This window comes from Peromyscus californicus, unplaced genomic scaffold (genome assembly GCF_007827085.1).
Source record: "Peromyscus californicus insignis strain IS unplaced genomic scaffold, ASM782708v3 Scaffold_21__1_contigs__length_65335640, whole genome shotgun sequence".
Classification (NCBI taxonomy): domain Eukaryota; kingdom Metazoa; phylum Chordata; class Mammalia; order Rodentia; family Cricetidae; genus Peromyscus; species Peromyscus californicus.
The window spans coordinates 14,200,789-14,213,629 of NW_026294514.1; the positions used below are offsets into that span (position 1 = coordinate 14,200,789).

The 12,841-nt window shown below is 43.5% G+C and overlaps 1 protein-coding gene across 6 annotated transcripts in view; it reads right to left on the bottom strand.

The window, feature by feature from the left end:
• Positions 1 to 472: 472 nt before the first annotated feature.
• The window catches only part of Raph1 (Ras association (RalGDS/AF-6) and pleckstrin homology domains 1), an 86,169-nt gene continuing 73,800 nt past the window's right edge, over positions 473 to 12,841 (bottom strand). For 5 of the 6 annotated variants that reach the window (XM_052749593.1, XM_052749591.1, XM_052749590.1 and 2 more), the window contains 2 exons: positions 11,745 to 11,887; positions 473 to 8,441 (listed from right to left, as the gene is read on the bottom strand). In XM_052749593.1, the coding sequence (XP_052605553.1) occupies positions 6,435 to 8,441; positions 11,745 to 11,887 (2,150 nt within the window). In that variant the 3' untranslated portion in view covers positions 473 to 6,434. Of the gene's footprint in view, positions 8,442 to 9,544; positions 9,621 to 11,744; positions 11,888 to 12,841 lie in introns of all 6 variants that reach the window. The other variant, XM_052749594.1, reaches the window with a different exon arrangement.

Consider the following 12,841-nt stretch of genomic DNA (forward strand, 5'->3'; position numbering starts at 1 on the left):
ATTATTTATGTATTCACTACTTCTTTCTAAGGTGGTTCTAAGCACTGATGGTACTATTCAATTACTTTAAAGTCTTAATTACTTAAGACTTTAAAGAGAGTTGAACCTTTAACAAGTTTGATCTCTGAAGTATTTTAAAGACAGCTGCTTATTTAGTTTTGAACTGCTTTTTCCAGATATACCTAAATTTTGTTAAGTGTAAATTTTTCTGTCATTAGAATGAGGTTGATTAAAAACAAAGGTGTTGGTTAAGATCCCAGATGATAAATGATTTGACTACAAAAGTTTTCCTAGTGATTTCTCTAAGTAAACAGGCAATCTCCAGAATCAGAACACTGCTCCAGGTCTCGTGACCCTCGTCCTCAGAGCCTGTCACTTCCATGACATGGAACGTGGGAGGCTCCGCCAACACGTTCTAAAGGAATGTTTTCAAGAACGGGATTTCTCCAGAAATAAAAGGGTCCACAGTTGGTAGCACTGACAGAGGTTATAACTTTTATTAATAGTTTGATGATAGATGGTAAAGTGATTTGTAACCTGTAACTAAACAGATCCATTTGATCTGGCAGTCCCAGGACATCATCGTACTTCCCGATCATGGCAGCGTTCGGGGAGGAGATCCTTTTTGGCACTAGATTTTACCCAGTTGTACTTTATTTAAAACAAAATAGGTCAGGGGCTAGAGAGATGGCTCAGCAGTTAACAGCGCTCAGAGAACCTGGGTTTGGTTCCCAGCATTCTCGAGCTGTAGTTCTCTCTCACACACACACTTCTTTTTAGGGGGAGGGGTTTCAAGACAAGGTTTCTCTGTAGTCCTGCCTCTCCTGGAACTCTCTCATCAGTAGACCAGGCTGGCCTTGAACTCACAGAGATCCTCTGCCTCCTTAGTTCTGAGATTAAAGGCAAGTGCCACTACCGCCCAGCTAATACAAATTATTTTTAATTTACAAAACAACAAAACTGCCCATAAAAAGCTATTACTACTTTTAAAATAGAATTTTTTTTTAACACATTTATTGTGTATGTACACACACACACACACACACACACACACACACACACACACACAGGATAACTTGTGGAAATTGGTTCTCTCCTATCCACCTGAGTTCCAGGGATTGGAACTCAGGTTGTCAGGCCTATTGGCAATCACCTTTATTCGTTGGCCCCTAATCACTTCCTAATTAGTAATATTTAATGATCTCCAATCTGTTGGTATAAACAAGCAAAACACATGGAAGAACTGTGTAGTTAATTCCCCTACAACACTTGATTTTTCCTGACATAACGAGCTTTAAAACCAGGTTCTTTGAAGAATTTACTTTTATTTATGTGTATGTATGCCATAAGTGTTCAGATGCCTTTAGAGGCCAGAAGAGGGCATTGGATCCTTTAGAGCTGGAGTTATAGGCGGTTTTGAGTTGCCTGATGTGGGTGCTGGGAACTGAACTCTGGTCCTCTGGAAGAGCAGAAAGCATTCTTAATAGCTGAGTCATCTCTCCAGCCCTACAAAACCAGGTTCCTAGTGGTACTCATCCAAAACACTCGAAATCCTTGTGTTTAAATGGAATCTATTTAATTTTTTTAAATTAAGGATTGGGCTAGATGACATAAAGTATGTAACTAGAAAAACCAATTTTCTGTAGCTTTCTGACCACTGTCCTAAGCCATTACAATAGTTTATGACAAGTGGCAAGTGTAACTCGGAAACTAACTTAATCCAGCAGTAGAATAAAAACATGTCAGTAGTACTGAATGAATATATCTCTTTCTCATATATATATATTTGTGTGTATATATAGCTTTGCACAATCAGGGAGCAAGGCACATAATGAAATGAGTGTACATTTATGCAGAAGAAAACAATAAAGGCTGCAAGAAAACCACAACTTCATCTTTACCAAGCTGTGCATAATCCTCTGAATAATGTCCTCTTTCTGGTACATTTGTTATCTTCATGCTTTAAAAAAGTATACTTCTACATTATATCTGTTTATGACAAAATTCCCACAGCTAGAAGTCAGCGTGAGCCTTGACTCCAGGGAAAGGAGAAGACAACCCCAGGTAGAGATAATGTGCAATTCTTTGAAAACAGTAAACAGTATTTTTACAACACTGAGCACAAGCTAATCATATTTTACCTTACGCATCTCTGCAAGAAGAGTTCACTAGAGGCTGATATTAAAACTAAGCACAGTCATTTCAAACATTCCAGTTAATGCTTATTTCCTAGGAGGAACTATTTACAAATACAGGAAAAACTAGGAGGTGGAATTACGAAAAAGGGCAGTTTTTGGTATTAAGTTGTAACAAATTTAATGAATGGATAGTTCCTAAAAATGTATCCTGTCTCCCTTGAGTGCTGCAGCCCCGTCTTCTTCCTAAGAAGTTTAACCATCACTTGCTTGAAATTCACGAGCAACAGGCTCCCAGCTTTGGCCGCCTCTTAAGGAGGACCCAGTGTTGACGTGAACCGCTTCTCTCAACATCTTTGGTAGAAAACAGCCAGACTCCATTTAGGTGGATGAAAACTCTTGTAATATAAGACAGTCATTCCCCCCTCCATTTGTGCCCAAAATTCAAAAATACTTACCTGTCTTTGCTTTCATTAGCACCTCCAAGTTTACTTGGTGACTTTGTTGTTTTTAGATGCTATTCCTCTAGAGAGTTCAAGGCACTGGGGATTATATTACAGCAGATAGCTTTCTAACATGGCTTACTTCACAGCAAACCAGAGCCCATGCCGGCCAACACATTGTGTATGAAATACATTGTTTCATAACACATTTTTACTGGATTTTAAAAGGACCATCTTAAAAGATGGTGGGATTTTTTTCTTGCATTTTCTTTTGGGCCAACTTTGGAGGGGTCACATATTACAGATAACATAAAGTTAAAAATTTAAAAAAAAATTAAAGTTCCAAAAAGTTTTTGTAATTTGAAAGGAATTTCTCTAAGGAAAAGCTGTCTTCATGTATAAACAAAAATAATTAAGCCCTTTTTTTTTTTTTTTAAATGAAGCCATCACATTCATATAGGACATTGTTTTAATTGTTCTAAACTGGAGTAAAATCTGAAGTTACCTCAGTTTTAATGCTAGTCCTGACGATACGTGAAAATGTTTGGAATTGGGTTTTTACTTGCTTAAACACCACCTTGTGTCTGTAACATAAAGCTGTTTTATTTGAGTAACAAAGGTGATGTGTTCTTCTGGAAGTCTGATGAACCGAGCACACTACTGCTCAGCTTTTGAAACCTGGGTCCCTGCCGATCCTGACCTTAGAGTTGTTACCCTGTTAGAATTACTTTGACCTCAATTCTAACTTTTTAGACAAACTCAGTACTATTTATAACATCAAAGTACAATAAAGAGAGGAAAACCTAAAACAGTTTTCAGCCCTTTACAAGATAGGACATCAGTGGGTAGGAGCACCTTGATTTTGAAGGACTTTATAAAAACAAAACAAAAAACCCCATTGTTATCTCTTACTTTTAATTGTCTAATGAAAATGGGTCTTTTTGATCATCTTTAAGATCCAGCCATCTTACTCTCATGAAAAAGTTTAGACATTGAAAAAAAATCATTATACAGTTACGTGGATGTCTGAAGAAAACTTTTTTCCCCCTCCAAATGAGAATTCCAGCAACTAAAAAGAGAAAGCGCATTTAAATCTTGTGGGGGTAAAAGCCAAGCTGAGGAGATTTACTAAGAACAGTATTCATGCCAACACCTGTGAACCGCAGGTAGGTTGTTACATTCGGAATAGGTTCTGCTTCAGAGTTGGTGCCCAAACTTTAAGCACTAAGAGACTTGAAATTACCTATATAGTAAAAATTGAGGGGATCACCAATTCTGAAAAGCACTTATCCATCCTGCCCTCAGGAGCAGAAGGTCCTTCACCCTGTTCACTAGTCCAGGCAGCCTCCTGTGAAGGCCATGAAGCTGGAGCTGCTGAGCTGAGGGGAGTGAAGGCGGTTCAGAACTGGTGTCAGCTGGCAGGAGGTCTTGTCCATGAACACACCAGAGCAAGACTAAAACTACACCTCAGCAGAACCTCCCCACACACTGGGCAGTGAAAGAAAGATTGGAATGTGTCACTTGGGTGTTTTGTTTTATTTTTAATTAACAGCTGTCTCTGTCTTTGGAGAAATATAAAGAAACTGCGTCTGTCACATGATGAGTCAGAAATGGACAGTTTACCACCCCTCTCATTTTCTTAACATTACTAGGATTCAAAGGTATCTGTTCTCCCTAGAAAATAAAACCAGGGGCAGTGGCTCAGGATGGACAAAGAATTCCCATGAAGTCAACACTGAAGAAATGAAGTTGTTGATTTAGGGCTCAGTCTCGATTGGAGGTACATATTTTTCCACTCAAGGAAACCTTAAGTTGTCTACCTGGCTTAATTAAAAAAGAAAACAAAAACACCCCTGGAAATAAGCACCCAGGGGTCACTGGATCCACACTCTCGGTTTGTCTGTGGAGTGAATGTAGAGCTGCAGGTTGATGAGCATGAGGAAGTACTTCAGTGTGGCTTGGCATCTGTACTCAGATTGGCTACATTTGTTGTGCACGTTGAAACTAACAATGCGGGTATATTAAAGGTCATTTCGTAATCATAAGAATAGCAAGCACATAAATACTTGGTGAGCAATTTGAAAGATCAAAAAAGTATCTTTAAGTTGGGTTTTTAAAAAGCACAATGACTTACAGTCATTTCCCCCCTAACTCCATGGCTGTAGTGAAGAATGGCTGCAGATGTGATGGGCGGTGCCACGTACACATCTTTATGATGCAGTTCCTTATTGGAGAGTATTGTAGTGAAACTTGGCACACAGTACTAAGACTATATTCAACAATTGTTTATCTTCTTTACCCAGATTCACTGGAGTTACTTTCTGCTTGAGGGACAGGACCAGAAGATGTCTGCATTTAGCACTGGTTATCTTTACAACAGGCACAGACTCTTTACAAGATGTGTTCATTTGTAATCGGTGGGATGGCCAGTTTTTATTCTCTTACTTAAAAACAGCTAAGACTGCATTGTAGTCCCATCAGCCTGTCACTGTAAGTTGACAAGCACATACTTTTCTCATGTACCAAGAAAAAAATTAAGCAGAGTAGTGTCATCAGAGTAGTGCTCCCAAGTTTTGCCCACATGCATATGCCAATGTCACTTACTGTAACTGGACTATGACACTGTTTCATCAGAACACCTGGTCACCTGTAAAATCTCTACACTCCAGCTGTAAACAGCAAAGATCTGAGCAGCTCCAGTAGCTATGGGTGAAATTATGAAAACTCATTTTGTTCATGATAGTTATATCCTAAATGGATTCTTTGCCTTACAACCTCTGTCTGAAATGACAGTTCTGACAGACAGGAAAAGGTCAGTTCTGTCTTTTCTTCCTCATCTCTCGTAGAGAACAACTTGTAAAGAAGGCATTGCAGAAGTTGACTTTGTTTTAAATGATGTACTGCCTTGGGCACAGGGAGTATATTTCATATTTGGACTATCCACGGATTCAAATGTCTGTTAATGTACCTACTATATGCAAAGGTAACTGACCCAAAGACATAACTGGGGTAGTACATTACAGTGCGTACTGGACGTTCTCACAATAAAGACATAACGACTCATGAAGCCAAGTTGATGAGGCTTCTTAAGACAGTATTGAAAGTGGCCAGGATTAGAATTATAGCATTAAATATTTGTTGTGTTGTAGGCAAAAAGCTGACCTGTGAAGCCATCGCAGGTGTGGCTGGGTCATGGCAGGGCTACTGCAGCTAGAAGAGCCGTGACTTCCCCATGTCCAACCACAGTGTCCTCAGGATTGCCCCTTCCTGCCCTAGTGACCCGTTCTGTAGCATGAAGGTTTTCCTGATTTAAAGTGCCCCTTTCCATGGAGTATTTAAGTGTCAGTCAAGCCAACTGGGAAAACCCAACAAAACAGCCTACAGCTATACCAAACAATCTGGATGATAGTTTTAAACTGAGAAACTGTCCATCCATTTCTTCCTTCTAGACACATGCACAGATAGGTGGCACATGGACAGACACTGATGAAATACCCTCTAGATTTTGGTCCAATCCATATGATAAATATAAATGACAACATATCCCCTCCTATGTGTCCTTCCACTCAAAATATACAAAACCCCATTTTCTGATTAGGAGGCAAATGGAATAAATAGAATCGGTTCTCTTTCTATATACACATTCACAGATGTATACATACGTGTATATACACACAATCTATATAGCTGTGTGCACATGTATGTACACACACGCAGCACATATACACACAGACACACACATAGCTGGACACTACCTGAATAACATATCAGGAGGCTCTGAACACCTGGATTCACAGATGATCAGGTGAACTGATTGTAGAACTGATTATAGATAACATGAAAAGAAGTCTTGTGGCTACCAGTCTCTTGAGAGCTTAGTATTCTGGTCTCTCTTAGGGGGAGCAGGAGGGGGTCCTCTCCGCAGTGTTGCATAGCCTGAAATATGACTACCTCCAAAGCCAGCCTTCTGCTGGTCAGTCAGCAGCAGTTCCGGTGGTGGCGGGGGGAGTACCATGTCGTCCATGGTGGCTGTGGGTTCTGCTCTGGACATCCGTGAGGAGGAGAGGGAGCCGTGCCTCGTGATAGACTTGCGCTGCAGTGTCCTGTTAAGATCAGCTAGGAATCCAGGCTGGACACTAAGGCTGGATTTGGGGGAGGTGGGCACTTGGGGCACAACTGTGGTCATCGCTTGTTGCTCCGAGATGTCAGCTTGAGTGAGGCGGGTGCTGTCGTTTCGTTTGGGCCGGGTAGGCGGAGGGGCCTTCTTCACTGATGTCTTAGACCATAGCTGTGGCTGAGGGTTAACAACTGCCACTTTGGGGGAGGTGTTTCCCGAGAATACGGCTGGAATCTCAATAGGGGGCAGAGGAAGCTCTATTTCAGGTGGAGGGGGTGGGAAGTCAGAGTCGGAAGGAGGAGAGGGAAACTCCACTACGGAGTCCTTTCCACGCCCACTCAGAACAGAGGCTTTTGTAGACACACTCCCTTGCTGGTGGATTCCGGGGAGGTTGACTCCAGAAAGGTGTAGTTTCCCAGGTTTGGGGGGTGCTGCCGGAGGGGGTGGAGTCTCCTTGTTGGGAGACCCTGACTCTGCAGGCGGTGCGAACTTGCTGACTAGACTGTCTACCGAGGGTCGCTTGGGCTCGGGGGGCTCCGCACAACTGCCGGACTTCATGCTGGAGTTGCGCTGCGGGGTTGGGGGGGGTTTCTTCCCCCCAGGGCTGGACGTCTTACTTGGCTTTTTGCCTGGGGACCCGCCTTTGTCAGGGATAGGTGAAGCCATGGGCGGCACTGGCGGCGGGGCTGGGGCTGGGGCTGGGGTTGGAGGAGGTGGAGGAGGAAACACCAGGCTGCTTTCTGGAGGGGGAGGAGGGAAATCTGGGGAAGGGACAGGGATTGGGCTGGGCTGCCACTTGGGTTTTGCTTTCACTGCAGGAGGGGACTGTGGGGTGACACTTGCTGGGAGGGGCTTTGGGGGCTGTGAGTCCACAGGAGGAGGAGTGGGAGGGGGTGGAAACTGACTGGCTATCTGCTTTACAACTGAGGGCACAGGGGACAGTGGAGAGGGCGGTGGCTTCACCCCAAAGCTCTGCTGCTTGGGTAGTGTTGGTGGGGGACACGGGGCAGGCTGGACAGGGGGACAGGGTGCAATGTGAGAAACGGGGAAAGCTGGCTGCTTCTTTGCTGGGGGCACTGGAGGTGCAGGGGTGGGTGGGACAGCTTGTGCCACTATTGGTGGCACAGTTTTGGTGCTGGCTGAAGGAGGAATGGTCACCAGGGGCTTAGGGGGCGCTTGAGGAGGGACAGTTGAAGGGATGGGAGGAGCTGGTGGAGGTGTGGAAGGGGCCACCTGAGGACCATGCTGAACTTGATGACTCTTCAGTGGAGGAGGTTGGGGGCTGAACTGAGGCAGGGACGGGGCGCACGGCACTGGCTTTAACTGGGCCATGGCTGAACCAGGGGTTGGGGGTGGTGGAGGAGGAGGCGGTGGAGGAATAACTCCATTGGGGGGCACCACCATCTGAGCCTTGAGGGACTGTGAAGCCAGAGGCGGGGGCTGCATCACCGCGGGCGGTGGAGACTTGAACAGGGGTCCTGAATGCTGAGCTGCGTTTTGCAGCCTGGTGATGGTGCTGTACTTGACAAACATGGTGGCCGAGGAACCTGCAGAAGGCGCAGACTGGCTGGGCAGGGGAGGAGGGGGTGGGGGTGGGGGTGGGGGTGGAGGAGGAGGAGGAGGGGGTGGAGGAGGAGGCAGAGGGGGTGAAGGTTGTGAGGCAGTATAAGGGGTGAGGATCTTAGTTTGAGGGGACAGAGGGGGCATGAGTGAAGTGTAGGACCGATTCATAGATTCCATTCTGGCCTAGAAGGAGTAGAAAAGGGCAGCGGGAGGGAGAGAAACACAACAAAACAGTTACAGAGGTAAGTAAGCTTTGACTCCATCAAACAAAAACACAAGGGATCTAGGACATGCATGAAGAGGATGCAGCGGTTGGTGATTATAAAGACGGACAATGTCAGGAAGGTTAAAATCTGATTCCCTAGGTAACAAGGACACAGAAAATTAGTTTTACCCTGCAAGATTCTTTTAACAGCTACACTGCCTAATAGTCTAGGAATGAGTTCCTGTTGCAAAGCCATTTGGGTGGTAACAGGATGTACGATTTCTGACCTTGGCAATGGGACTTTCACCACGACTGCATCCGCATCAAGCAGACGGAGTCCTAGGGTAAGGGACGCTGGTGGAGGGGGCTCCCGAGGAGTGAGGGTGCCTTGCTGACTCTAGTAAGCTGACGCGTGAGCATATGAGAATGCTCAGCAGTTGTGCACAGTCATACGGAAGTGAATGAGCTCGACACACACACTCTGGTGTGGAAGCGCTTGCATCCAACATGCACAGAAGTCCAGCAATGCAGGTAAGGGGGAGCATTCTTTACATTTGCTTTACTGGAAAATACATAAAGAAATGCGTTGTAAACATTACAGCAAAAGATAAACCATCATACAGAAAAAGGCGGATGAAAATCAGAGGAAACTCTGGAGAGCCAAAGGGACTCATCAGCGAGCAGGAACCAGGGTTTGCCCTCTGGGTGGTACTTGGCACTGATGAAATGACTAATTCTGGTTGTCTACTGCCTGAACCAACCATGTATAAATCTGTGGTTCAAGGACTTCTGAAATAAGGAAGGAATTTTGATTTAATAACTTTGGGAACACCTTTTAGGCTCTTTGAACAACTGTGAAGACATGAGGTGACCCATCGGTTTCCCATCACAAATGGTATCTAATTGGCACTGAGGGTACTTGAGTTAGTGAACTAAAGTGTGCATTCATAGAGCTGAATTCTAATGTCTATCAGGACGTTCACGTTTCTCTAAAATTATACATCAAAATCAAAGCATTAGTTTGTAAGATTTGGTTATAGGAGTCACCCAGGTTAATGTGTTTCAGAGAATAGACCCTGACCTTAACTTGACCCTGTCTCGGCTGCTTCAGGGATGCAGACCTTAGCTGTGCTGGCCTTCTTGTGTGGCACCTGAGACTGAGGTAACAGAAGAAACACACAGAAGGATCAAAACTCAAACAAACTGACATTACTGCAGAGCAGGGGTCATTCTCTTTCTGAACCTACAATGACAGACTTGTTTCCTAATTACAGAGCATCTGGCTCTCACTGTTAATCATTTTTAAGGTAAAAGCTTTTTGTTTTTGATAGCAGTGGAAATGTACCCTGGAGTTTTGTGCATGCTAGACAAGTGCTCTACTACTGAGCGACATCCCCAGCCAAGGCTGAGATTTTATTTTTCAGACATTTAAAATTACATAGACTATTGTTTCTAGTATATGTTTAGAGTATTAGTTTCATCAAAATTGGTTCACAAGGAACTGGGATTGGTGACACAGTCCTACTTGGGAGGCTGAGACAAGAGGATTACATGGTGAAGGACAGCTAGGAAAACTAAGTGTGACAGATTATCTCAAAACATTTAAAAAAAGACTGGGAAGTAGGTCCCTGACAGAGGGTTTGCCTAGCATGTGCAAGGTCCTAGGTTCAATCCCCAGTACTTGGGGAAGAAGACTCTAGGGTGGAAGAGATTTATTAAAATTTTCTGATAGGGGAATTTTAACTGTGTTTAAGTAATTTAGGTTATTAAAACCAATTACTGACTACTGATTTTCATACCTCCCACCCCCCCATGCCAGTTAATCAACCACATATGCAAATTATGTAATTAATTTGTTTTAAGGACAAATTTAAATGTTCCTTTTGATTCTCATTTGTGAATGTGCTTGTATCTGTGACTCAGACCAAAAGAACAAAGAAACTAAAAACAAAACAAAAAACAAGAACAACAACAACAAAAAACCCAAAACAAAATGCTGACTGTATAAAAAGTAAAATAGTCCAGGCAGGGCCCCACTGGTTCCTTGGTGGAACACTCCCTTTCTGGTTTAAGTGGTGACTACTGCCAGAACACATCCTCTCTACAGGAATTCTGAGGCTATTTGACAAAGGACCACCATGTCTTTCAACTTAACTAACAAAGCCTCTAAGGTAGCTCTCAAATCTTAGCAGAGAAGTTTCTCTGTGCAGTAGAGTGGTGAATGCAGACATTCACCAGGTCAAGTGCAGAGAGTAGGTGACCAGGGAGGCCCAGCTACAGTGGGGCGCCTGCACGTCACAACACTCCTCCCCAAGGCGCAGGGACCGTGATGGAAGAGGGGAAGGAAAAGTTCAAACTGGAGAGGACCCACGTGGAATAATGTCTTCAGGGCATGAGAGAACCGCTGGACTAATGAACTCAACTGGGGTTGCCGGCCCCAAAGCAAGTCAGTTAGCATTCTAGCAGAGTGGGAAGGGGTTCATGAGCCCCCATCCCTAACTGGGGAGCAACTGACAGCTGATGGCTTCTGGAAAATGGAAGAGCCAGTTTTCTGTCACCGTGTGGCTCCCGTAGAACGACCCACGTTCCAGTGGATAGCCACCTATGTATCTATCAGCAGCACAGATTGGACTAAGTGGGTTTTTTTAAAGAAAAAAAAAAAGGACATGAGATTAGGAGGTGAGGTGGTTCTGGGAGGAGTGGGGGTTATTCTTAAAATACTTTGTGTTTATGTCTGAAATTTTCATATGCTAAAAAAAAAGAAAAAGCTCTCAATATTATAGTCTGTATAATATTACTGAATATTGTCCAAGATTCAGGAATCCAAAATTTTAAGGATGATTTAAATTTAGCCTTCTGTATAAAACATAGCTTGAGAAAATTTATTGAGGCCTATAGGCATACCTCAAGACTGAAAGTAAGGAATGAATCTGAATTAGTTAAAAATGCAAAAGAATTGTGAGCAACTTCTTTGGAGCTTTAGGGCAATGGCACTGCATGGTGTCCTCCAGCCAACTGGTTACAGTTGAAAGGGGGTGTGTGTTATAACTAAAAATGTAAGCCGCTGATTCAAGTGTATAAATAACTGCCCCTAAAAAATGAAGATCCTAGGTCACTGGTCATGACAGACAGCTCTCAAATGGTTTCCCCATTCTGATGAAGATGACTGCAGACCCAAGAAGGAAGACAAATCATGCCAAATGAGACTAATAAGGACTCAAGGAGCACAAGCTTGGCCAGTGGACGACCACAGGTTTATATGTAAATCTGACGTGTGTTACCTTGCTGGACTCTTCCAGCTGAGTACCACGCTTCCAGGCTTCCGAGAAGATGGAGCTCACAGTGCTTTGGGAGCGGACGTGTCCTGTTGGCAGGGTGTCAGAGACTCCACTGTCAGACTGGTTGGAGTGATTTGACTGAGACTCTGTTTAAAGGAGTTAAACTTTCAGCAGTTACCATTTGATCTATGGATATGCATTTTAAATGTTACGGTTAAGTACCTGGTAGAATGGCAAATCGACTTATCTTACTCTAGATTCTGAAAATACAGTCTAGTAGAAAAACCTTATCTTACAGTTAGTTAGAAAATTTGACTCTTTAATTTTTTTTTTTAATTGTTCACCATGAGAAACTGACACAAGTCATTAGGACCCTGAAAACCTGTCTTGGATAAAAATCTACTCTGAACAGGTTTAAAAAAAAAAAAAATTGATGAGCCATCAATTACATCTACATTATTTTAAGAATCAGTCTTTTTCAGGCCACTTCTGAGCAGCTTCTAAATTCAGACCCTTCTCTAGCAATCAACAGTATTTAGTGAGTCCTCCAACTGAGAAGAAAGTGTTTTTCCCAGGGATTTAGGTCCTGGCACTGCTGAGCAGCAGCCAGGCTACAGCTAGCTTCCAGGCCGGGTGACAGTGGGGAGCAGGCACAGGGGTTGTGGCTGAGGGTAACAAGCACCTTAAACTGACGTCTGGACTGGAAGGGCTGGAAAGATGACTTCTCTGGATTCTAAGGTAATTATGTATGTACCTTAGGTGATGCCTGGCAAGTAGTGGAGACTCAAAGCTGTTCCCAGCCATCAATCACTTTGTGAAGAATGGAAGCTATGAACCTAAGTTTAGTAGCCTAAGTCCCAACTTCTTCGTTAAGACTATCCTTAAGGTAATACAAGGAATATGATGAAAATCTATGACACTAAAGCTCATTTATTACCCCTGCCTGACAATAGACTGTGAGACTGGAGCACATGGATCTTTGTGCTCTTATGTTTTCCCTGGAAAGCCTAACATTTCAATGAAGTGGACGATGACACCAGTGAAGGAAAGGCACAGTATTTCTGAGGGAATGTAGGAAATGGACTTAAGTGCTGCATGAC